The 24250-nt window shown below is 38.2% G+C and overlaps 1 protein-coding gene across 7 annotated transcripts in view; it reads right to left on the bottom strand.

Annotated features, from left to right (window-relative positions):
• Positions 1-1316: 1316 nt before the first annotated feature.
• LOC134320706 (1-phosphatidylinositol 4,5-bisphosphate phosphodiesterase beta-4-like) overlaps positions 1317-24250 on the bottom strand; it is a 114885-nt gene continuing 91951 nt past the window's right edge. For 5 of the 7 annotated variants that reach the window (XM_063002257.1, XM_063002260.1, XM_063002261.1 and 2 more), the window contains 15 exons: positions 21883-21985; positions 20634-20798; positions 17006-17210; positions 13417-13505; positions 13181-13331; positions 12328-12377; positions 12125-12190; positions 11001-11116; positions 10830-10905; positions 9432-9607; positions 8343-8444; positions 8186-8243; positions 7650-7736; positions 7448-7484; positions 1317-4507 (listed from right to left, as the gene is read on the bottom strand). In XM_063002257.1, the coding sequence (XP_062858327.1) occupies positions 4419-4507; positions 7448-7484; positions 7650-7736; positions 8186-8243; positions 8343-8444; positions 9432-9607; positions 10830-10905; positions 11001-11116; positions 12125-12190; positions 12328-12377; positions 13181-13331; positions 13417-13505; positions 17006-17210; positions 20634-20798; positions 21883-21985 (1570 nt within the window). In that variant the 3' untranslated portion in view covers positions 1317-4418. The remainder of the gene's footprint in view (positions 4508-7447; positions 7485-7649; positions 7737-8185; positions 8244-8342; positions 8445-9431; positions 9608-10829; positions 10906-11000; positions 11117-12124; positions 12191-12327; positions 12378-13180; positions 13332-13416; positions 13506-17005; positions 17211-20633; positions 20799-21882; positions 21986-24250) is intronic. The other 2 variants (XM_063002259.1, XM_063002263.1) reach the window with 1 other exon arrangement.

The raw sequence follows: 24250 nt of genomic DNA, 5'->3' as shown, positions 1-24250 counted from the left end.
TAGGTTTGTGCAATGGAAAGTTCAACTCACCTGCAGATCTCGAGCTTTCTGCGCGCGCTTTATACCTGCGCCTTGTGGGTTGCCAGGCGACCCGGTATCATCCCGGTCTTTGTAGTCTGTAACTCAGCATTAATGAGGTCATAATCACAGACACTTCAGAGAAAAGCGGAATACATTTGGCGCCCTGATTGTGCTTTTGAACTGCAAAACATTGGAAGCGCAGGAAAGATAAAAACAGATGGAGATTTAACGCATTTAACACGTGCAGAATAAACTATTAATCCTTTTAATAATTTTCACTAACCGCTCCATTCAGGGTCGCGGTGTGTTCGGCTAAACAAGAAAACACTGGGTGCAAGGCAGGAAAACACACACCGCTCACTTTCTCACATCTAGAAGCAATTTAAAGTAGGCAGGCCAACTTTTAAGTGTTTTCCAGAGGTGGAAGAAAGCCAGAAGAAACCCACACAGACACAGGGAGAACCTGCAAAACTGCAGTGACAGGAAGGAAAGAGGATCAAACAGGGATCCATGTTTCTGTACCCACTCTACTCACCATTGTTCATTTATTTATATATTTTTACTAACCTCGTCAGGGTAACAGCTGGTCCAGCACCACCTGGAAACCATGTGCCAATCCATCGCAGGCCACCATCCATGTATCCATGAATTACAAAGTGTTGCATTAAAGTAAGTTCATTCAAATGTGTACATAAAACTTTGTATTCTAAACTTTGTATTTTTACTATTATACGTGTTTAATTAACCAATATTAAACATGTTCAATTTAATGAAAATGTAATAAAAAAACAAAAGTAAACCATTGTAACAATGTGCTCAAATTAAGTTAATTCCATATCTAGGAAAGGAAAAAAGTGCTGGACGCTCAGGTGGTGTAGTGCTCTATAGCAGTACTTAAGTATGAATCTCAGCAGAGCTACTGACCTGGTCAGATGTCTGAGTTTAAGGAATGATCGGACAGAGTCTCCTTCTGAGCTGAAGCAATATGTGATTTCCGGAACTGGTTTGGGTGTCTTTATGAGTGTTGGGGGTGGGGGGGAGCACATAAAGAATAGAATTGTTCTCCATATGTATACATATGTATTATAATACAGTTCTGTGGAAATCCAACACTGGCAGGTGCAGAATGGACACATGTTGGAGGGTGTATGTGGCGAGCTTTCTCCTTGATCAGGTTGAGAGTAGTGCGAATGGCAGCAGATTTAGAATTAGGAATTGCAAGCTGACTAGAAAAAAGATACTTTATGAAAGGTTTATGAGAAGTCAATAGGGAGTCAGGTTTGATTTAACACCTGTATAGTTTATTGGAACACATACTATAAAACAGTATTAAAGTAGCAGGAAACAACTGTATTTTTGAAGTATTTTCATTGCTAGAAGTAGTTTGACAAATACAATATAAATACAAAAACACTGACAGAATGGTCCATTGACTAGCTGCTGAAACCTTAGAAACCAAAAACAATACAAACAGGATGAAATTCGAAGCAACATTGTTCTGGAAAAATAATCCGCTCTGTTGTTGCAAACTATATAGCAAAAAATTCTACATGAAAGTTGCTGTAACATTCAACTAGTGCAAAAAGCCTCTAACTAATGAAATATAATCTTAAACCTCTAGACACACTATATGTAATTTGAATATATATATAACCTGTATATAAATAACCCCCTATTTTGGCATGTCCATTTGTAAAATAATTTAAACATCCTACCAAACATCAAGTGGCACATTTGTAAGCGATGGATTGAAGTTAAAAGCACTTTGCTTATTATTCGGTAATAGATATGTGGTGAAAGCACAATACATGTACCAGTCGTCATGTCAAAGATCGGAAAAAAGGAAAGACAATAACTTAGTGATTGATAGGTGGCTTTCCGACAACACACATATACACGCTATTCCAAAGCCCTTGTGTAATAAACATACTGTTAAACCATTTGGTTAAATAAACTACATTTATACATTCCAGTATATAGACAATATACTCACCCATTATTATCTAGTACAGCAAAAACACTGTTTATTACAAGCAAAACCAAGTGGTATCAGATTTCACTGCTGTGGCTTATCAGTTTACCCTGATGACAGATAATTACCCATGGACAGAGCTGCCTTTTCCCACAACAGGTACAGAGTTAAACTTCCAAACTACAGTGCAGCTCAGGCAAGAGTTAGAAATCAGAAGTGTGGTTCACATGACTGTACGTCAACCCAGCTTCCTTTTTTTTACATTCATAAACATGAGACTTGCTTTTGGCCTCTATGGTGTCCCAGTTAATGAACAGGTTAGCCACAGGCTAAAAGCTCAAGCTTGCATCCTTTTCTTAAATCCTATTAAACTTTATTGCACTCATCTAATATCAGTGATCGTTTCCTATGGGTGTAATGATACATACTCTATGACCATCTACAAGCTGTGGAGGCAAACATCCATTGCTTCCATGCACAAAATAATGACATCAATTAATTGCCTCCAACTTTGTATCAACAATTTAGAGAGTTTGGTAAGGAGAAACTTTAGTGGCCTGGACGAAGCCCCAACCCCAACAGCGCTGAACACCTTTTGGATAAATTGGAACATTATTTGTAAGTCGGGCCTTACTGTTTAACACCAGTTTCATCAACCACTTTTTTCATGGTCTGAATTGGTCCAGGTTCACATGGAAACACTGTCCATCTCAGGGTCTCAGCCACCCCCTCACCCCTCAGTGGTGGTGGACTGGTAGAATAGACCTCTGTGCCACCCAAGCACCCATGATCAAATATATTTAGCAAATACTATGCGTACTACAGCTTTAACCATGATATCACTTTTTCCTAGTGTGTATGTGCACACAAGACTGGATGAAATGCAGTGGCAGAGCTGTGTAATTAGCACAGACAGTGCAAGATGCAAAGTTAAATAATTTTTACAGCACTAATCAAGTGACTGAGCTGATATAAATACCTGGTGCTAATTATTTTGACATATTTTATAGGACTTACACTTAGTTAGTAAACCAATTAACAGTGAACCAACATTACTTTATAGCTATATCAGTATTCACCCTGCAGTGCATGCCCCAGACACAAAGGCCTTGTCTTAAATGGTGCCCTATAACCTAACCACTTTGATAAGCTGGGGTGTCTGTGTCAAAGGAACAGTGTAAAAGTACTGAGACACTCGTTAAGGATTGAGATACGACAGGGTTTCTCAAATACAAGAACAACAATTACTTATTATTACTTGTTATTTATTTTTATTAATTTAAGGTCTAAAATATGAGATGCTTTCCATGTTTTTAGCATTATGATCAAAGGGCACTTTTATCTAGGTTTGATTATGGTGTATCATAGTACTATATGTATCGTTACACCCATTACTTCAAAATAAACTATTAAATAAGTGCAATATGCAAAAAATAAAGGTCCTACCAAATGATGGATGAAAGTCCTACCACCCCACTAGTTGAAGTCTATGGGTTTTTGCTTAGGGTCCATGGAAGGTCAACACCGTAACAATCAGAACATGGAAACGTGAACAAAGCAACAATGTAACAGCAGGAACAATACAGTGTCAAAATGTATCTGCAAACACAAACAATTTAGTGGTACTTCAGATAAAATCTGGCTAAACAATTATTAAAATGAATAAATAAAAATAATTTTGTAAAGCTGTTTATTAATATTTCCTAAGTCTTAAAAAATACCAACAAAAAAGTAAAAGAACAGCAGTGTAAGATGTCTACTATGTTTGGTTTCATTCACTCCTAAAAAGTTTCTTCCTCAATACAGTGTACGAACGATCGACTTTACATTCTTAGCATAGGTGAAACTGAGTGCTGCTACAAAATCTTTGACGGCCTACAACAAATAAAGTGCTCAGGATATTTAACTCAGCTCTTGTGTAGCCTATCGTTCACAAAATTTGTGCTGACAAAAAGAAAAATCATTGCGTAGCCTTTATTTGCCTGGTGCTGCTACTATAAACTAGTACCACTGCGACCAAAGGTTTACAAAGAACAACTCTGAGTTCTGTCCGTTTGGGGTCATCATGAGAGATGTGATGGCCACTGTGGAATCTGGTTGGTACCGTTTACACACTTTTGCAGTGAGTGTGTCCACCTCACCAGGGTCTTGCCTTTCCAGAGGTACACATAGTGCTGTTAAAGCCGGCAGAAAGAGCACCTCGGTAGTAAGGACGGACTACAGACAGAGGTCGATATTAGAGAGTGTTCAGGTAAGAAAGGAAAGAAAGAGCTGGGTAGAAGGAACAGCTAAGGGACACTTTAGTGGGGTGGGGCAATATTTTTGGTTCCATAGGGTCCACAGAGAGGAGAGTCAGCAGAGGTTGTATAGTGCCGGGGAGTTGTAGAAGTGGAGTTGTAGAGGAGAGAGTCTCTTTCTTGGCTTCTCAGTTGACGGACGGCGTGGTTAAACCACTGTTGCTGGTCTGCGGTCCATCTCCGCCTCCAGCTTCACCATCTTCTGCATGTCCTTGGCCTGGAAAGATCACAAGGGCACATATCTTCAACCCTTAAACAAAGGGTTTTCAAACACCTGACCCTTAAGAAACCTAGATGTAATCATGTAGAAACAAGCACTATAAGGTCATTCTTTTTAAAACGGTCATCAACACAACATATAATGATACTGGTAATAATGAATAAATGCACACCCAATTTCAAAATAGTTGTAAATAAAATAGTAAATAAATAGTTGTTTGGATAAACCGTCTCTAATAAATAAATACATATAATATATGTCACTGGTTTATAAATACACCGATCAGCCATAACATTAAAACCACCTACAGGTTTCTACACTCACTGTCCATTTTATCAGCTCCACTTACCATATAGAAGCACTTTGTAGTTCTACAATTACTGACTGTAGTCCATCTGTTTCTCTACATACCTTTTTAGCCTACTTTCACCCTGTTCTTCAATGGTCAGGACCCCCACAGGACCACTACAGAGCAGGTATTATTTGGGTGGTGGGTCATTCTCAGCACTGCAGTGACACTGACATGGTGGTGGTGTGTTAGTGTGTGTTGTGCTGGTATGAGTGGATCAGACACAGTTTTTAAATACTCCACTCACTGTCCACTCTATTAGACACTCCTACCTAGTTGGTCCACCTTGTAGATTTAAAGTCAGAGACAATCACTCATCTATTGCTGCTGTTTGAGGTCATCTTCAAGACCTGTATCAGTGGTCACAGGATGCTGCCCACGGGGCGCTGTTGGCTGGATATTTTTGGTTGGTGGACTATTCTCAGTCCAGTAGTGACAGTGAGCTGTTAAAAACTCCAGCAGTGCTGCTGTGTCTTATCCACTCATACCAGCACAACACACACTAACACACCACCACCATGTCAGTGTCACTGCAGTGCTGAGAATGACCCACCACCCAAATAATACCTGCTCTGTGGTGGTCCTGACCATTAAAGAACAGGGTGAAAGCAAGCTAAAAAGGTATGTAGAGAAACAGATGGAGTACAGTCACTAATTGTAGAACTACAAAGTGCTTCTATATGGTAAGTGGAGCTGATAAAATGGACAGTGAGTGTAGAAACGAGGTGGTTTTAATGTTATGCCTGATTGGTATATATATATATTATTAATTTCCTTTCCATTCTTGCTTAATATAACATTTTAGCTGCTAGAGGGTCTGAGGTCTCACTTGTCATATATTGTGCTTCATAAGCCAAATGTTTTTCAGTTGGAAACCAGTCTGGACTGCACCTGTCCTTTCTTACTATGGTGCCTCAGTGTTGCAACACATGCAGAAATTAAATTAACACCGTTTTGAGAAGCATGGTGGTCTCTTTAAAAAAAGTTGTTTCAAAACGAATACGCACCCATCAGCATTAATGGTGCCTTCACTAATGTGCAAGTCACCCATGCCAATAATACACCCACATATCATGACAAATGCTGGGTTTTAAGCTTTCTCTTGTTAATGATCAAGATGGTCCTGTTCCTCTTTGGCCTTGAGCACATGATGTTCACTATTTCAGTACATTCATTAGTAGACTGCATATATTTTGTTGCAGTGATTCATTTCAGATGAGCCTGAGACCATAGAAGTTGTCGCCATTTCTATATGTTAATGATAAATGGCTTCTGCTTTATGTAGAAGAGTCCTAACTTACATTTATAGATGCAGCAACAAAGTATGTTTTCGGACAAGGGTCTTCCAAGGGATTCATAAGTCATAAGTGTGGTTTTATTCATTATAGAAGTATGTCAATTTTTACCGTAGTGCTGTCTGAGGGATTAAAAGTCACAGACGTTTTTAGATTTCACCAGATTCTCTGAAGCTTTTAATAATGTTATGGATTGTAAGTGGTAAAATCCCCATATGCCATGCAATCATGCATTGAGAAACATTGCTCACAAACTGCTGGACTATTTGTTTAAACAGTTTTTTTTTTTTTGACCTAATGCTGCTTGTAAACAACTGAGCCTTTCATTGATACCCCTTTTGTAACAAATTATGTGAGAATTGTCTGTTGTCTATTTACCTGTAAATAGTTCCAAAACTTGTGTTTTTTGCATTCCTAAAAAGTTTTTTACTGCTCCTGTCTCATCTGTTTTGAAATATGCAAAACTAAATCTATGGAATTCTTTTTTTATAGAAGAATCTGTTAATAGAGTTAGCAGCTTAGTGAACACTACATTTTAAATGAAACATTCCATGCTCCCAAGCGGGCGGCACGGTGGCGAAGTGGGAAGCACTGTCGCCACACAGCAAGAAGGTCCTGGGTTCGATCCCCAGATGGGGCGGTCCGGGTCCTTTCTGTGTGGAGTTTGCATGTTCTCCCCATGTCTGCGTGGGTTTACTCCAGATGCTCTGGTTTTCTCCCACAGTCCAAAGACATGCAAGTGAGGTGAATTGGAGATGCTAAATTGTCCATGACTGTGTTCGATATAACCTTGTAAACTGATATGAACCTTGTGTACCGTTCCTGTCATGAATGTGGCCAAAGTGTAAAACATGACGTTAAAATCCTGATAAACAATCAAACAAACAATGCTCCCAAGCCTGCCTTTGGTCAGTATCTAAACCCCTAAAAGTAAACTCACTGTATCAAGTCTGAGCATATATGGAACATGTATTGAGGCGTTCTCCTGGGATATGGGCAAAAAGTAATTGACACAATTGAGTAAACATGGTCCTTTAAAATTGCTACATATTTGTTGATTGTTATGTAATCACATACAGTAACTGCTGAACCAAGACTGGTTGTCCACAAAATTATGGATACGGTACCATATTTAACATTAATCAGACTTTATTACTGCTCAGGGGTCCAGGGTTTGTGCTTTCCATACTTGATAACCTATACTGTACTAAAAAAAAAATAAAAAAATAAACAAAAACACCCAGAAGAAAAGGCACAAGTTTTATAGCAGAATGGAGAAATGAGTGAGCCTACCTTGACTCTGAGAGTTTGCATGATGTGATTTCAAAAGCTGTGCAAAAAAGTAAATCATATGTAAATGGATGAGCTCAGAATACAAAATGTGATTCATGGAAAAAAGAGATCAAAGAAATAAAACAATGAATGTGTTTCAAAGCCTTCGATTTATATGGTCCTAACCATACAAATCTGAAAAAAACCTTTATTAAAGACATACCTGCTCATTAAATTTCTCCAGTTTCTCTAGCTGCTCACGCTGGGATTTCTGCAACTGCTCCATTTCTTTTGACTGTTTCATAGCCAACTGTAAAGTCACAGAGACGTTTTATTTTACAATACAGTGCAGTTGAAGGGTAGTACAGTTAAATATATATATAAATGTTATATTAAATTATATGTCTGTGTAAATCTATGTTTTATATTTCTTATTGGCATTCTATTACATTTCTTCCAGTATGTCTCAAAACTATACTAAGGTAATGACAACTACCTAGGCCTATTTCAACAGATGTCATAAATGCTGACTTCATGATTTTTAAATAAATGCGAAATATGATCTGTCAATTTTTAAAGGGTACATTTAAATGTAATATGCTAAAACATTAAAAAAACATGAAGTAAAAACTCTTGAGTGTTTTTACAGGTTAGTTTATTTTATATGGGTGTCATGCAGATCTATAAGCATATAAGTCATAGATAATATACAAATGCATAAATTTTTCTAAAACATTAAGACACTAAGAGACAACCAACCCTTTTTCGCTCCTCAAGAAACTTTTTTGTGTTGCTGCTGTTCAGCTCCCGCACCCTCCTGTAAAATGAATAAGACAGGTATTACATGACAGTTGGTGAGTTAAAGTATGGGATGTGATTCCATTCTAATGCTGAGTTTAGAAACATGTGTCCATACCTCTCTCTCTCAGCCTTGTTTTTAATGCTCTTGTCTTGGCTGATAGCTTTGCTGTTCTCCATGGATGTCTTGGCCTGGTTAGCCTTCATCTCTTTGCTCTGTCTGTGTACATTAATCAGTAAAATACTCAATCTTTAAAAAGGACACACAGTATTTTACTGTTTATTAAAAAAACAATGAGTTTGCTTAGGGGGCATCATTTCTCAAGTCATCTTAGATCAACTTTACAGACTGAGAATCCTAATTAGATTATTAATGATAAGAATACTATTATATGACTTATTATGCTCAAACAAATGCCAGACATGTAGCTTTGCTGGCACTGTAAGAAGATATGCCTACAGCACACGGACATAATGACCTATGAGCCAGGGATTCATATAAATGTCAGTTAAATCTGGTTCTCTGCAGGCATTCTGTAAAAGTAAAAAGAAGTAAGTTGTATTGCTCAGTGGTCACGATACTGGACTGGTGATCAGAAGGTTATTGGTTTAAGCCTCACTATCAACAAATTGCTATTGTTGAGTCCCCCGCCCCCCCAACAACTCTTAACTCTCTATTGTTCACAATACATGTAATTTTTTATCCTAACATGCCTGACCATCAACTTAGGTTTTTTTTTTGTTTGCTGCAACAAAAACTCTTATTTTTTGTTGTTTTAATTTTTTTTATTCAAGACAAAATGTTGACATTCAAAGACCACATGAGGCAAGATGAAGATAAAACAGATTTTTTTAAAGCCCTTGGAAATATTCATATCACCATATCACTACAGTCAACACTTTATTCTGGTCAGGGTCGCAGTAGGTCCAGCTTTCCTGGACACACAAGCACAAATCAGGTATACCCTGACAGGGTGGCAACCCATCTTGGGGCTTCGACCATCCCCACCAAGACATAGCCAATTACGTCTGTGTAATGTGTGTGTGTCTTACATGGCAAGTTAAGCGCTTATTAATGCAAACCTGGTGACTTGGCCGACAGTAAGCAACAATGCCACTTGGCAGGGGCATGCTTAGCAGGTTGGTTAAAAAGTACTGCTAAAAGAAAGAAAAAAATACTGGCACCCCCACTATCTCACACACTTACCTTTCATGGATGAGTTTGAGCTGCTGAGTCTGCTGCTCCTGCACAGTGGACAGCAGTTTCTTCAGATGATCACACTGCTGTGTTACATGTGCATCCTTCATCTCCTGCTCCTCTGTGCTGTGGGAGTGGATCATCTCAGACCATTCTTTTGTGTGCTGGGCAACAATATCCTTCACCTGCAGGATAATAGCCTGTTACATAACTTACCTTACACTCATGATGCTAACTCTTTATTTATCTATGTGGGATCAGTGCACGGACAGCAATAAGTTCATACTTTAATCACCCACATTTATATGCAGACTGTAGACCTACTTTGCACTAGCAGTGTTTTTACACTTACATCCAGGGTGTGCTGAGTGGGAGCTTCCCAAAAAATGTGTCACTGTTATTCATGATTCACAGTTTGAACTTGAGAGCATTTTTTCATATTGAATTTAAAAACCAGACTGTGCGATATTTACTTTACCATAAATATAAAATACACACAAAAACATTGTTTAGAGATCTTGAACTCCTGAGTTTAAACACCAGATAGTCTTTTCGACCAAACCGTGCACTCACACAGGCACCACTGGCCATCCACGGGGGGATCGAATGGGTCTCACTACCACTGTGCAGTTATGATCTCTGCTGTCTGGATGAGACACCTACACTAGTAATGGTCTATTTGCAGCATTCATAGTGTGGCTTTTCATGCTTGCTATGATTCTATGTGAGAATCTGACAGGTACAATTGTTCAGATAGATCTGGGCAAGGCAAGGCAAGGCAAGTTTATTTGTATAGCACCTTTCATACACAGTGGCACTTCAAAGTGCTTTACATAAGGAAAAAATTAATTAAAAGCATTAAAACATTCCTGAGATCTAGAACCTCAGAAAGACTTCTTGCAAACATTTAGTTACAATTAAGACAACATGAAATTCAAACAAGAGAGATAAAAAATTAAGGACATGAAAAATTTAAAGAAAATATTGTAAAATATAACCTACAATTTAGGGAATATGAAATTAAAACAAGAGAGATAAAAAAAATTAAGAACATGAAAACTAAAAGAAAATATAGTAAAATATACCCTACAATTTAGAAGAGCATGAAAAACTAAAAGAAATATGGTAAAATGAGGGTAATAGCAAATATTTCAAGCTCAATCATAGGCACAAGAAAAAAGAAATTTTTTTTTAACCTGGATTTAAAGATTTCTACATTTAAGGAACATCTAATATCTCCTGGCAGTCTGTTCCAGTTATATGCAGCCCAACAGCTAAATGCTGCTTCACCATGTTTAGTTTGGACTCCATGGATCTAAGAGATCTACTGGGTTTATATTCTCTAAACATTTCTGAGATGTATTCTGGGTCTAACCCATTCAGTGATTTTACACTGGGGAAGAATACCTTTGCTTTATGGTCTGATGTGAGGGTCTCCACTTTTACCACCATCTCCTTCTTTAACTCAGAACAGTTATTTTCTCTGCAGGGGAACAAAGCAGAACAAACAAATAGTGTTTTCATGTGTATAAAATTACTTAAACAGTAAAGCATGTTTAATTGAACAGAGTTAATTACCCTTTCTTTTTGATTGCTTTATCTAGCAGCTTCTCCAGAGTAAATTTATCTTTGTCATGCTGTGCCACCATCTTGTCCACCTGGGTGCAATGAGACTTTTGCATGGCGCTGTGCTCCTAAAAACAGTTCAAAACGCTTACATTGAAAACTATTGAAGACTAAAAGGCTTTATTAATATATTAGTTCCTTGACAATAGCTATAATTTCCTGGCAACACATAAAGAAATACTCATTTACAAAAGGTGCTTGAAGTGATCATTTGACCAAAAATAAAATGCCCCCATTTTTCCCTACCATAAATGATTAAAGCACACTAGTTCTTATAAAATGTCATGTTACGCATGTGGGACGCACTGTGGTGTTGGGGTTTCCTCTGGGTGCTCCAGTGTCCTCCCACAAGTCCAAAGAAATGCAGTCTGGACAGTTTCAACTACTGAATTACCCTAAAAGTGTGTGTCTGTGAGTGTCTGCCCTGTTTTGGACTGGCGACCTGTTTGAGGTGTATTCTGCCTTTCGCCCAATTAATCAGAACCACTGCAACCCTGACCAGGATAAAGTAGTAATAAAACAGAAAATGAATGGATAATTGAATGTATGTTATGCATGTGTAGTGAGAAGATACTATAAAATGGACAATGATATTAAGAGCAAAAACGTTTGACTTAAGTGCCTCTTTGTTTACAAAAGAAAAATATGGCAACCTTGGAAGCATGATCAGCGTGTGCTTCATTTCCATAATCTAAACACAACACATAGAACTATTACCTCAAACAAGAGTGTGGCAGGACTAGATAAGAGCAACTTTCCATTTTGCTATATCTTGTCACTTACATGGCCAAGTTCTTTCCTTGGTTTGCATCATGCTAAAATAGTTGTTGCTTGTTAGCAGCATTAGCCTCGCAGTTGTCGCATCAATCTTAATCTGCACATCTCAGAAAGCACCAGACTCTTAGCAATTCTAATGAGTGCCTGCTCTTAAACACTGGATCAAAGATAAGCAAAATGGATCTTGATAGCATTAGGTGACAGGCTATACTTATTAAGAAGCAGGTGTCATTAAGACATGAAAAAGATTAAAGATAAAAAGAACAGATTTACCTGAAAATTTTTTAAAGTATACAAACCTTTCCATGTCTTTTCTTCAATGAGTTTAGCTCTTTTTGCTGCTTCTTTATCAGTTTGACATAAGACTAGAAAAAAGCAAGTGATCCATAAGTTGCTTATTAAATATTAAATAATACATTTCATTTAAGACAAATGATTAACATATATCATTTTATTAATAATTATATACAACTAACAATTTCCATTACAAATAAAGACTTACCTTCATCTGTTTTAAATCCTCAATGGTAACCTGGTTCACCAATGCAGCGTCTGTAAGAACAACAACAGCCATAAAAAAGATGTTTATTTTCTATTATAAAATACTAGGAATGTAAGGGGCAGCAGTACACTCTCTGGACTGGATCTGGATCTCTAACAAAACCTTTTGAATGTTTCAAACTGTTAGTAATAAGAAATGACTGATTTAAACAGGCTGCATTCCAAACCATACTCCAATGAACTTAACAGAATGTGTAATTAGTGCACTATTAATGGTATAGTTACACACTATGTAGCACATAGCATGTGGTTTGAGATGCAGCCAGGAAATCACTTTTGTGTGATTTGTAAACAAATGTCCACCGGCTATGACCATGGACAAAAGCTCATGTGGACCAGGTTTATCCAGTGCAATATATCCAGGCCTATTTTCTTTAGCATAAGGTATTAAAAAGACTATGATCAGTGAATTAAATATAATGTGTTCAATATCAAACACAATTCACCTCACTTGCACGTCTTTGGACTGTGGGAGGAAACCGGAGTTCCTGGAGGAAACCCACGCAGACTCGGGGAGAGCATGCAAACCCCACACAGAAAGGACCCAGACCGCTCCACCTGGGAATCGAACCCAGAACCTGCTTGCTGTGAGCCGACAGTGCTACCCACCAGGCCACAGTGCTGCCCCCAATCAGTAATAAAGTTCGAAATGCATAGAGCAACTTATTTTATTAAAAGGTCAAATTAATTGCTGGGAGTACATGCGGCTTAAGTAAGTAACAAACGTAAAAAATACATTTTAAACCTGTTTTAAATGATTAAGATTTTTTTCTGTCTGTACTGATCCGTCTTACCTTTCTTGGTTTCAGAGTTATTACTCTGAGTGCCGCTATAGCTCTGACCCATGTCTGAACTGGTCTGAGGGGTCACGCTGGTCTTCACCTGATTCGATTTACCCCTCTTATCACTCTTGGACAATTCATTTGGCACGTCCGCAATGTCACTCTATGTTAAGACAGCAGGTTTACTTAGAAAAGCGGTGAATACTCACAAATACAGACACAGCCAAGAATTTGTGAAATAAACATACCGTCTCAATTCCAAGAGCTCTCATTTGGTCGGCCCTCTTCTCTGCTATCGAGAGAAACTTTTTGGGGTCTGAGAGTGCATCCACGATAGCTAAAAGAAATACAGAAAAAGAGAAAACAAACTGATTTAAAAATAGGCAGGGTGAAAAGTACTATGTTTATTACATTAAGTTTTACAGAAAAAACACTTAGGGGTACAGCATCTAGCGTAAAAACTGTAACACTAGTACTATTGACCAGCGAAAACTAATTAGAAAAGTCTAAGACAAGTGTGTTTGCACAGGTGAAGGTGGAAATTTCCACCTGTGCAAACACACTTGTCATAGACTTTACTAATTATTTTGTACTTAATTGGTTTCTATTTGCCTAAAATTAATTTTTTAACAAGCAATTGTGATTACTTGATTCATGATTTGAGCAATTGTGATTCATTTGATTCACAATTCATTCACCATACTGTTTCTATGGAAATTGCATCCGCCTGTGCAAACACACTTGTCATAGACTTTACTAATTATTTTGTACTTCTACTTGCCTAAAATTAATTTTTTAACAAGCAATTGTGATTACTTGATTCATGATTTGAGCAATTATGATTCATTTGATTCACAATTCATTCACCATACTGTTTCTATGGAAATTGCATCCGCCTGTGCAAACACACTTGTCATAGACTTTTCTAATTATTTTGTACTTAATTGGTTTCTATTTGCCTGAAATGAATTATTTAACAAGCAATTGTGATTATTTGACTTATGATTCGAGCAATTATGATTCATTTAATTCATGATTCATTCACCATACTGTTTCTAAGGAAATTGCATATACCGGTGCAAACACACTTGTCATAGACTTTTCTAATTATTTTGTACTTAATCCATTTCTGTTAGCCTAAAGTGAATTATTTAACAATTATTTGACTCATGATTTGCGCAATTATGATTCATTTGATTCATGATTCATTCACCAAACTGTTTCTATGGAAATGGCATCACCGGTGAAAACACACTTGTCATAGACTTTTCTAATTATTTTGTACATAATCTGTTTCTGTTTGCCCAAAGTGAATTAATTAACAAACAATTATGATTTGTTTGATTCATGATTCGAGCAATTATGATTCATTTGATTCATGACTCATTCACCACACTGTTTCTATTTTTGTCGCATTTTGGAGATTCATGTTTTCAAATAATCTGCTGCATGATCAACTGCTAAGCATGTCTATCATTTGGAATGCATCCTACAAATGAATAAATAGAAATAAACACAAAACACTGCATTCATTTATGATCAAAGACGAAATCAAATCAGGATTCTGCATTAAATTGGATTGTTTTTATTATTGTTATGGTATTATATTATCCACATCTGTTCTTGGCCAGCACATGGAATAAATAATGCTTTTAATAATCAGGGCTAAGCATGCTGGCCAGCAGCATGAACTGAGAAGCAGCACAAAGGAGCAGCTAAAGAAAGACAATAACCTTGGCCAGACACATATTCTCAACAAGCCTCTCACAACACACTGCTGCGAGAGAGGACTATGTGTCTATTCAGCACATGCTAATCAAACGCACATATTCATGCATGTTATTATAACCTCTCAAAGAGGCGAGAACAGGAACCTGGACAGCCAAACCTGGTGCCAAATCTGATTAGTCGGCTTAAAAAAATCAACAAAAGGAGAACATCTAGGCACTGGGAAAAGACAATGATCTACAATCTTTTGTTTATAAAACAGCAAATTAATTGTTCATTAATGTATTCATTTACTATCTGTTTTACCACCATTTTTTACTATTTAGGGTTGAAAGGTAGAAAACACGCTGGACAGGTTGTCAGCCCATCTCAGGGCAAACACACACACAATTACATTACATTTACATTTTCAACATTTAGCAGACGCCTTTATCCAAAGCTACTTACAGTACTGTGACAGTATACATTGTCTAGGCAATTGAGGGTTAAGGGCCTTTATCAAGGGCCCAACAGTGGCAACCTGGCAGTGAACAAGCAACCTTTCGATTCTAGTCCAGTACCTTAACCTTAAAATGTATTAACCTCTAAGCTACAACTGCCCTACAACACACACATTCACACCTACGGGCAACCCTCACAGACACAGGGAGAACATGCAAACTCCACACAGAAAGGACCCAGACTGCTCCACCTAGAAATCTAACCCAGGACCTTCTTGCTGTGAGGCAACAGTGCTACCCACTGAGCCACCATGCCACCCCAAATTTATAGTTTGAACATATGAACATTTTTAAACTAGTAAAGACTTCAATGTGCATGTTTCTGGGGAGTTTATGGTTTATCCATGCTTTTTACTTTGCATTATCAAGTGTTTAAAGGCAGCTGGCACACTGAAACACACATACACTCAAGCACACATCATCTGGAGAGATCTAGGGCATGGCTGCAGGCCAGAGATGTGTTTGGAGTGCGGTGTGTAGATGCAAGGTTTCAATGCAATGACAGAGGTAGTACTGATTTAACAGTAAAATTTACACTGACCTTAAAACAGATTAATATACTTATTAAAACAAAACAGTACCGGTGCTGAAATTGAAACAAACATAAATTGGAGTATGAAAATACTAGAATGTATTTATTCATTCATTCATCGCAGGGCACACACACACACATACACACACCCATTCACTTACAGGGCAATTCAGTGTCTCCAATTAACCTGACTGCATGTTTTTGGACTATGGGAGGAAACCGGAGCTCCCGGAGGAATCCCACGCAGACACGGAGACAACATGCAAACTCCGCACAGAAAGGACCTGGAACGGGGGCCCCGCCTGGGGATCAAACCCAGGACCTTCTTGCTGTGAGGCGACAGTGCTTCCCACTAAGCCACTAAGCAAAAACAGCCCCTAGAATGTTTTGCTAAACCTAATTTTGGCACTAAGAACTGCAAAAACAGCCTAATGCAACTATGTTAATGGGAAAGAGTCACTGTTGGCTATTTTGTAACAATACACAATGCTAAGCTTGAATGTTTCTTCAAACCATTAACTACAAAAACCCTGAGAGAACTAGACTGGCTGTAATACTGTGTCTGTATCATGTAGTAAGAGTATCAGTGACGGTCTCTTACTAATACATCAAGAATCAACGTTCTGGCCTAAACTAGAATGTTTAAGATCTGGATCTGTTGATCCAGTATTCCCCTTTATTTTTTATAACAGAAAGGAATTGAAAGCTTTAAAGAGAAATACAGCATTTTTAATCTCTACCATTACACAACCTTTTTTAATATATAAAAAATAGCCAAATGTGAATAGCCCCCTTTCAGTATCATAGCATGTATCGTGTGTATCATGTTTGTGTGTGTGTGTGCATGTGTTCGTGGTGGATTAGTAGGTGGACTGAGTCATATCCAGGTTTAATTCAGCTCTTTAGAAACACACGGCCCACTTCCTAATCTTAAAACCAAACATTAGTCTGTGTAGGCACAATGTAGTGTTGGGATGATGTGCAGTGTAGGATTGTAGTGTAGGGATGATGTACAGTGTAGGATTGTAGGTAATTGTACTGTGTGTGTGTGTGTGTGTGTGTGTGTATGCAACTCACCCCCAAATCCATCAGGTACGTAGGTCTTAAGGACGATGTTGCAGAAGATGGTGGGTAGAGAGAGGGGTTTGTTGCCCTCGTTTCTCAGGGAGATGTGTCTATACCCGGCCTGCAGGCCATCCAATGGCAGAATCCTCTGGCCAATTAGCTTATTATTATCATCATACACAGCAATCCTCAGCACTGCCAGCTCAGGCAGGATCACCTGTGTGTGAACAGAGGAAGAAGCAGTTCAGCCCAGCACAACACTGTACACATGTCGATTTTATAATAAAACATTACACAGTATTTAATTAAACAATCAATTCTTACTAAAACAATTATAATAATATCAAGAGAAATACTTTTGTATCCTATTTACCAGATCCTACTGTATAGTTAAAAGATATTATAGTGCTGTGTAATGGAATGAAAATATGTAATAAGAAGTCTCATTTAACAGAACATTTTTAATAAATAAACAAGCATTTTTAAGACATTTGAGTTGAAATGTAGAAAAAAAACATCTAGTTCTCCTGACATTTGTCCATGTGCATCATGTGTTATTCAACCCCCAGCTACGGTACTTGGAGCAGCAAGTGGAACATTCTTTTGCCTTTAAAACCTCTAATAAGCAATTTCGGTAAGTGTTAACAAGCTCTGACACCAGTCTTGTGGAATTCTTGCCCATTCGTCTCCCGCAAAAGTTTTACTACAAGGGAACTACTTCTAGCTCATTGAGGTTTGATGGGTTTCATGCTGCAACCGCTTTCTTTAAATCCCACCAAAAATTTACTATGGAATTTAAATCTGGAGTGGAAGAGGGCCACTCCAGGATTTTCCAGAAGTGATTTCTTAACCAAGCTTTGGTGGACTTGGAGGTGTCCTTAGGATCATTGTCTTGCTGGAAAGTCCAATTATCACCAAAATTCAATTTTATCACAGAAGGCAGATTGTTCCTCATCAAAATGCTGTGGTACAGTCACACAATCAAGACTGTCAGTTTCTGCAGCTAAAAATCATCCATACTTAATCACAGACTCGCCTCCATGCTTGACCGTGGGCACAGTTTTCTTGAGGTCATAAGCCTCATCTTTCCTGAGCCAGACAAACTGCTGATCCATAAGGCTAAACAGTTCCAGTTTTGATTTGTTACTCCATAGAGCTGTTTCAGAACTATCTGTCAAGAATAGTGTGTTTTGTAGAGTCTGGCCATGACGTTCTTGGTTGTTAAGTGATCTTATAGTTGACACTATCTGACATTTGTCCCAGCATTTGTTAGGTCATCCTAAAATTCTCTTGCACTAACATATAGTTTTTTTCCTTTGATGTCCTGATGAGATGCTAGGGCCTTTCTCCCAGAGCCAGGCAGGTTTGAAGCTTCAACATAAGTTTGAAACTTCCAGAAAACATTCTCAGCTATGTCTCTAGCAATGTTTAAGGGCTTGAAAATCTTCTTATACCTATTGCCCTTTTGGTTCAATGCAATTATCTTCACTCTCAGTATCAGTGACCCTTAGTTTTCACCAGGGTTGCTACACACCTTGAGCACTTAAATTTCTGAGCGGTGTTTATAAAACACATCACAGCTAAAGGAAATTAAAGGTTGTTTTTGGGTTCCAAGTGGTTTAATCATGTTGTAACCAAACTTTGGGTCATACAGACTAGCAGTACGTTCTACAACAACATTATGTAGGAGTTAAACAACTATGAGATGGCACTATTAACTAAGTATCCTGTTAAACTCTAAAACACATCATTAATTTTCTTTGTTCATTTGCTTCATCAGTCACTGATAAAGACATAATTTAAAGCCATTTCTAGCTTAGCAGAAAAGTTACAGTTTTTTGTATATTTTTGCAGCTGTATTAATCAGTCTGGATGTAAGGTGTCGGATATTTGCTTTACAATTCATTTTAAGGCTGATTTCTATGGGTTTGGTAGGTGAAAGAGGTTTTGGTTACTGCAGCGGTTTTACTCCATTTTGCAATTGTATAAACCAGGAGTATGCAGTAACGATTACACCGTGTGTGTATAGGTGTGTGTGAATGTGTGTCTGGGTTAACAGCAGTTAATGTGTGTGAGAACAGGCAGCACTGCGGCACTAGTGATTTATGGCCTGTGCTGAAGCTCAGTGTCATGGTTGAGAGATTCTGCCGTTCTGCTGGTCTCAGCATAATAGCCTAGTTCCCTCTCGTTCTCTCTTTGTCCGTTTCACTCCCTCGCTCCCTTTTTCAGCCAATAAAATGCTTAAAGTACAATTACTGACCCAAACAAAATACTGAGGTTGTGGTATTCATTGACAATGGCTTCAAGTTGGAAAAAAAACTGTAGTAAATAACATGGATTTCTTTATACTTGTGCAATCTTTATACTAGACTATTTTTATTGCTACATTTTGTTTTGTTTCATATTTCTGCTCACCATGTTTAGTCAGATTTCAGTTCTATTCTCTGCATTGTCTCTCCTCATTTTGCTCTGGCTCAGCTGTGCTTATTGTAAATGGTAGCATAAGGCTTGCCATAACTTTTCTGTGATGTAACGTGACATGCAATATATATATACAATGCCACACACATCCTTCCCTTTAATTCCCTATCTAGTCATATCCAATTACCCAGTTGTATCTTTCCTCCATCTGCAAACCCCTATCCTGACCAAGGAGGGTTGTACCTAACACAGTCCCTCCAACACATACCTGAGTCACGTACTGATCCCTATTATTGTCCATCCTTGTGCAGACACCCTCCAGCAGAGGCAGCAACTACAGAAGCAATAAAGAATTCTTTCGCCCATCCTCCCACAGACATAGCCAATCACGTTTGTGTAGGTTCCCAGTCAACCATTACCAGAGCTGAGATTTGGTGAAATGCATGAAACACATTCACACACAAACTTAGACTTTTTATAACTCCATTTGGCCTGACTGCATGTCTCTGGACTTGTGGGAGGAAACCAGAGCACCCAGAGGAAACTCATGCAGATACAGGGAAAACATGCAAATTCTGCAAAGAAAGGACCCAGGATACCTGGCCAGGGAAGCAAACCCAGGCCCTTCCTGCTACCCACTGTGCCACCATGTTAGCTTTAAATATATATATTTCTTAATAATATATATTTAGATATTATATATTCAAATTTATTATGTGACCTTTTCTTTGCTGCAGGCTTACAATAACTGGTAATGCACCACTGACCAGTGTGGTGCAAAACTGCGAGTCTTGCAGGTACTAAAAATACTTGAATTTGTATGAATCCTGTGATAGTGAACAGAAATGCAAGATAAAATGGCAGCTAATGAGGCAGCAGGTGTTAAATTTATTTGCTGCAGGTTAAGGATAAACACAAAGACTGCTACTGTTGTACATGTTCAGTTTTCACCGCTCGTGCAGCAGAATTTGTTGGTTTAAAACCAGTGCGGCATCACGTGCTGTTACAAATGCTCTGAAGCGATCATTTATCACACCCGCAGTAGGACAGAGCTGTGAATGTGGCTGTAAAGAGAGTCTTTGTGAGATCACTCTCCATCGGTTTTACACAGATAAAAGAACAGCGTAATTAGATTGTGTAACGGTAATTGAATTTTAGTATAATTACTCATTGCTGTATCTGTCGCCCTGTTTCACTGCTGCGTGCGAATGACGCCCACCTTTCTGAAAACAAATGGCTCCTCATTGTAGGCTGGGTTCAGACCATTGTTCATCACCATGCGGGTACGAAACTCTTTGCGGATGGTGTCAGTAGGAAGGCCATACATGTCCACCTCTACATAAGTGCCAATCTTCTTATCGGATAAAAACTGACCTGAGAACACCTGAAAGAATCAGAAACACAACAGTAAGCACACATAATAAGACATTTAATGTATAAGATCTAACACAGGAACATGTACAAGGGTGGACAAAATAACAGAAACCTGTAACAAAATATAAGTACCAAAGAGCTTATGAGAAGTAGGACACTCATTGGATTCCACAACAGCATTATTGCTATTTAGGAAGGAAGAAAGTATGTTTAAATCTGGACAATTGGCAGGTCATGAAAGGTGCATGACTGAACCACTCTTGAATCATTTAAGAAGTATGTAAGGGAAAGTTATTGTCCTAATATTATCCTAACATTCTCACTACTAAATCTGCGTCATAAGATACACCAGGTTCTGTTTTTGAGTTGAAATATAAAAAAAAATCAAGCTGATTTTGTAACTGTCCAAGTTAAACTAAAGATTACCACAAGACAGCTAACCACACTATTATAAAACGGATAGTTCCGGTCCTAAAATCTGATTGGCTGGGCCGCGTTCGAAGCCGTTGTAAAATCCCCGATAAACGCACACCTATGACCACCTCACATCATTCCATATCAATACGCCACTGAAAAGAAAAAGTGAATGTTATGTTCCCCCTCATGTTGCCTAGCAACACTGTTAATGAACTACCTGGGGTCGCAGAAGAATGCTTTTTGTAAGTGTTTTTGTAAATAAAAACATTTATAAATTGAGCATTGTTGTATTTTATGATATTTTATGTTGACCGCCGTTTTATAAAAATAAACACTTCAGGACTCGCGCCATCTTCTATATGTACCAAAGTTTCAGCTTTCGTCAGTAAGGGTGTTTTGGCTCTCAAAGTTTTGCATTTAAGAACTCAACATGAACTCCTAAATTTGGGTGTAACAATTGGAGCTAAAACCTTTCTCCAAATTCTGCTCTGTTGAAGGGTTTTAAAATGTGCTTATTTTTTATTTCGTAATACTCTGTGGAATGTATGTTCTAACTATTGTAAAGTGCCCTTGAGCTTGGGAAAGGCGCTTTATTAACACATTACAGTAGTAGTAGTAGTAAGCCCCAAGTGTTGGCTGTAGGTGTACAGCGCCCTCTGCAGGCTGCACTATCCTACCTGAACACTGCAGGTGGCAGCAATAACACCATCCACTGGCGTTTCAGAGAATGGATCAAACATCCTGTCTGAGCGACGCATAAAGTCTGGCTTCAGCAGATACCTGCAATACACACATCCACAGATCAGAACCGTACATTCCCCTACATTCTCTCTGTTACAAACACAATTACATACAAACTAGGGTTATCGAGTTTTTGCTGCACTTAACATTTACTACTATGGCTGGGTATGGTTATTCAAAATTCTAAAACACTAAATACTTCTACAGGGTGTCCCAAAATGACATTTTAATTTTTTAATAAAACACATTTTTTATTTGAACATTAATAATGTTTTTGCTTCATTTGAAAGTAAAGACATGAAGGTTATGTATGTAACAAAACATCTGACAATTGACCGCCTCGACCGTGGCAGCACATGTTCACTCTTTTGATGAAATTTTCCATGACACGTTGACATAATTGCTGAGAAATTTCAGCAATGTTGTGTCGAATTTCTTCTTTGAGTCCTTCAATGGATTGTGGTTTACTGGTGTACACTTTATCCTTAAGATAACCCCAAAGAAATAAGTCTAACGGCGTCAAGTCACATCACCATTTTTCAAGTGAATTTTTACAATTTCTATGCGTTGTTTGATTGTGTACCTTTTCATAATTTAACCTCAATGTTTACTATAATGACAGCAATTTAAAAATCTCAAACTCTGGTTTTGCCGCGAAAAAATGGCGGCAAATTTAAAATGTCAGTTCATTTTGGGACACCCTGTATTAGTGCTCGTGTACTTACACTGGTATTAAAACAGTACATAAAATATTTAGACTAATAATAATTTCTTTAGAAGTCAATTTTAAATAGTTACAACTTCCTTCAATAAGCATAACAATGAGCTAGCAATGTAAGCATTAACAGCTACAGTTGCAATAAAAAATACATTTACATTTTCAGCTTATAGCAGACGCCTTTATCCAAAGGCTGTATGCCTTGCAAGCAATTGAGGGTTAAGGGCCTTGCTGAAGGGCCCAACTGTGGCAAGCTGGCGGATGTGGGGCTTGAACCAGTGAAACCTTCCGATTACTAGTCCTGTACCTTAACCATTGAGCTACCCTTGCCCCTGATGATTCAACACCCATTGCAAATTAGGTTTATTAGCAACACTTACAAATTTTCAGCTGTTGTAGTAACCGATTAAGAACAAATAATAGTTTAATAATTCAACAACTATAAATCAAGTATTCTCTTCAAAATGTTACACAACATGCTACTTTTAATTAATGTAGTCTTAGAATTATTCAACCCCCTGAATACAATTCCTCATAAGAGCACACACGCAAACCTGAACCAGCTGATCAAGAGCTTTATTAATTGCATTAGGTGTGCTTGAGATAAACACATAAAATACCTGCACTGGCAGGGGTTTGTTGACTGTGAGGTTTGATTGCATGTTAGGAATATGGCTAGGTCAAAAAAGTTGTCCACAGAGTTAAGATTGTATTAATTGTATTCCCAATTTAGAGTAGCCAATTAGTCCTTTGCTGCTGGGGACCCCAACTACATCCGAGGAGGGTATATTTGCCTGACACACACTACCAACCCCCTCTTATTCGCCTGCACAATTAACTTGGAGTCACATGCTGTTCATCCACTGTTCATCTCAGCGTTCATCCACTTCTGTCCAGTGGTTTGACCTACTAACCAGGGTCCTTACGGAGCGCCAAAGACTCCGCCTTCTTTGTAGTCTGGTCTTTTCCTACCCAGCAGACTAGTGGTCAATTGTGCTTGACAGGGGGTGCCCAGCCACACAGTAGCAGAGCTGAGATTCGAACTCTGAGAATTCAGAACCCCAGCGCTGGTGTGCTAGTAGAATATTCCGCTGCACCACCTGGGTGCTCCATATAAATTGTTTTTGTTCAATTGGTTTATTACAAACATCTGAAAGTTTGTAAATGTTGCTAACAAACCTAAAATTGCAATGGGGGCTGAATAATTTTGAATGCAACTGTATGCAAAGGAAAGTATTTACATGCAGGTCTATTCTGATTACACAAATGACATGTATAGAGTTCACACCTTCAAGGTTGGCAAGTTTTTCTTGTGTAGAGCTAATGAGGTAATAAAAAAAGTTTATTTTGCTTTTTGTGCATTTACAGTGTTTACAGTGACATCATGCAGTGCAATGCCTTGGAGGCAGGTGTTAACTATTTGTCAGATTAATTGTTTGGAAGAAGATTAATGACTGGGGCATTTCTCATTCCAACAGCCCACGATTAATCAAACACCAGCACACAGACACACAGCAATCACGGTGACAGCAGTGCCTGCTTTTTAATGAAGGACCACCCTCGTGTCTCCTTTACTGCAGAGTGGA

The sequence above is a fragment of the Trichomycterus rosablanca genome, chromosome 9, assembly GCF_030014385.1.
Source record: "Trichomycterus rosablanca isolate fTriRos1 chromosome 9, fTriRos1.hap1, whole genome shotgun sequence".
NCBI classification, from domain to species: Eukaryota; Metazoa; Chordata; class Actinopteri; order Siluriformes; family Trichomycteridae; genus Trichomycterus; species Trichomycterus rosablanca.
The sequence above is the reverse complement of the archived record's forward strand: the minus strand, read 5'-3'. Positions and strand labels throughout refer to the sequence as shown.